Below are 1,694 nucleotides of genomic sequence, written 5' to 3' on the forward strand. Positions count from 1 at the left end.
ATACACCACGTGTCGTAAAAGATACCGAACATTCCTGGGAATACACCCGCTTTGTTTCCTGAGATGTAGTTCGTCCGGTAACGGCACCTGAATTTACCTACCACTCTGCGGCCGAAAAACTCCAAACTCCGCACTCACACTTAAGGCGCCTCGAATAACCGGCTGTATACTGATGTACCATAAAGAGTTCATAGGTAGTCTACAGTACCGAACATCGAGTGTAGCTACTTCCTCGGGCCATGACCTTCTCCATTGCAGATATATGTCGTGCACCTCTGAGTGCATGGTAGTAGGATATACATTATGCCGTAGTATGTATGTCTCCTCACAGGTAGTAGTGGGATATACATCATACTGCAGTATGTAAGTTTTCTTACAGATAGTAGTAGAGTATACATTATACTGTTGTATGTATGTCTTCTGACACGTAGTAGTAGGATATGCATTATACTGTAGTATGTATGTCTCCTTACAGATAGTAGTAGGATATACATCATACTATAATATGCATGTCTTTATACGAATAGTAGTAGGATATGCATTATCTTGTAGTATGTATATCTTCTTACAAATTATCGTAGTACATTTCAATCTTCTCTAAGAGGATATCCTTCTTGCCGCTTTGAGACTGTCCGATTAACTTGAGAAACGTTTTCAGATCGGTGTTGTTGACTGATTTCAGCTTCCCACTGGCATGTAGTCTGATAGGCCGTGTCATAAGAAAGGTAAACGAATAGTGGTTGAGTTAAGATGGTAGATAAGTTATATGCCTACGTACACGAGAGATTATGCGCAGATATAACAAACCCTACATACAATAAGAACGGTAAAAGAATAGTGGTTGAGTTAAGATGGTAGATAAGTTATATGCCTACGTACACGAGGGATTATGCGCAGATATAACAAACACTACATACAATAAGAAAGGTAAAAGAATAGTGGTTGAGTTAAGATGGTAGATAAAATATATGCCTAAGTACACGAGGGAATATGCGCAGATATATCAAACACTACATACAATAAGAAAGGTAAAATAATAGTGGTAGAGGAATTATGCGCAGATATAACATACATTACATACATGTGTACGGTTCAACGAATGGATGCATGTGTATGTATAGACGAATGAATACATGCATGTGTGTGCCATTCAGTTTCTTGGCATCTCGTGTTCACATCACAAGAAAACCCTCAGATATACGCGCCATTCTGTAGACGACTGACATCCAGCGACAAAAATAGTACACGCAGAAAACAAGTCAGAGAGATACAATCAACACACACACACACATACATACACACATACATACACACACACATACATACATACACACACATACATCATACATATATACATCCAACACACTTCGGAAGACTCACCGCTTGATCCTAGCTCCCAGGTCCTCGTCCGGATCAATCACTTCTTTGGGCGCAGGTCTCTTCTTGGATATAACAAAAGCGCTACGGGGATCATAGTCCTCGGCGTATACACTGAGTTTTAACTTTCGGAGCGATTCACCAGCCAATTCTCTGAGGAATGAGGAAGATATAAAAATTGAGATTAGCGGATATGTATGCCCGTGCGAAGACACATCCGAAAAGGTGACCATGAATTTGTCTGACAATCGTCTCCAGCATTCTTGCACACAGCTAAATGTATGGCAGAAAATATGTGTATATCCCCATACATACAT

At 40.0% G+C, this 1,694-nt stretch overlaps 1 protein-coding gene across 1 annotated transcript; it reads right to left on the reverse strand.

The window, feature by feature from the left end:
* Nucleotides 1-427: 427 nt before the first annotated feature.
* On the reverse strand, nucleotides 428-1,530 carry SARC_14531 (hypothetical protein; the record flags this gene model as incomplete). Its single annotated transcript, XM_014291335.1, has 2 exons — nucleotides 428-701; nucleotides 1,381-1,530. Coding segments are annotated over 2 exons (286 nt in total), but the record flags the coding sequence as incomplete, so codon positions are not given.
* Between the last annotated feature and the right edge of the window lie 164 nt (nucleotides 1,531-1,694).

Source organism: Sphaeroforma arctica, assembly GCF_001186125.1.
Source record: "Sphaeroforma arctica JP610 unplaced genomic scaffold supercont1.4738, whole genome shotgun sequence".
Classification (NCBI taxonomy): domain Eukaryota; class Ichthyosporea; order Ichthyophonida; genus Sphaeroforma; species Sphaeroforma arctica.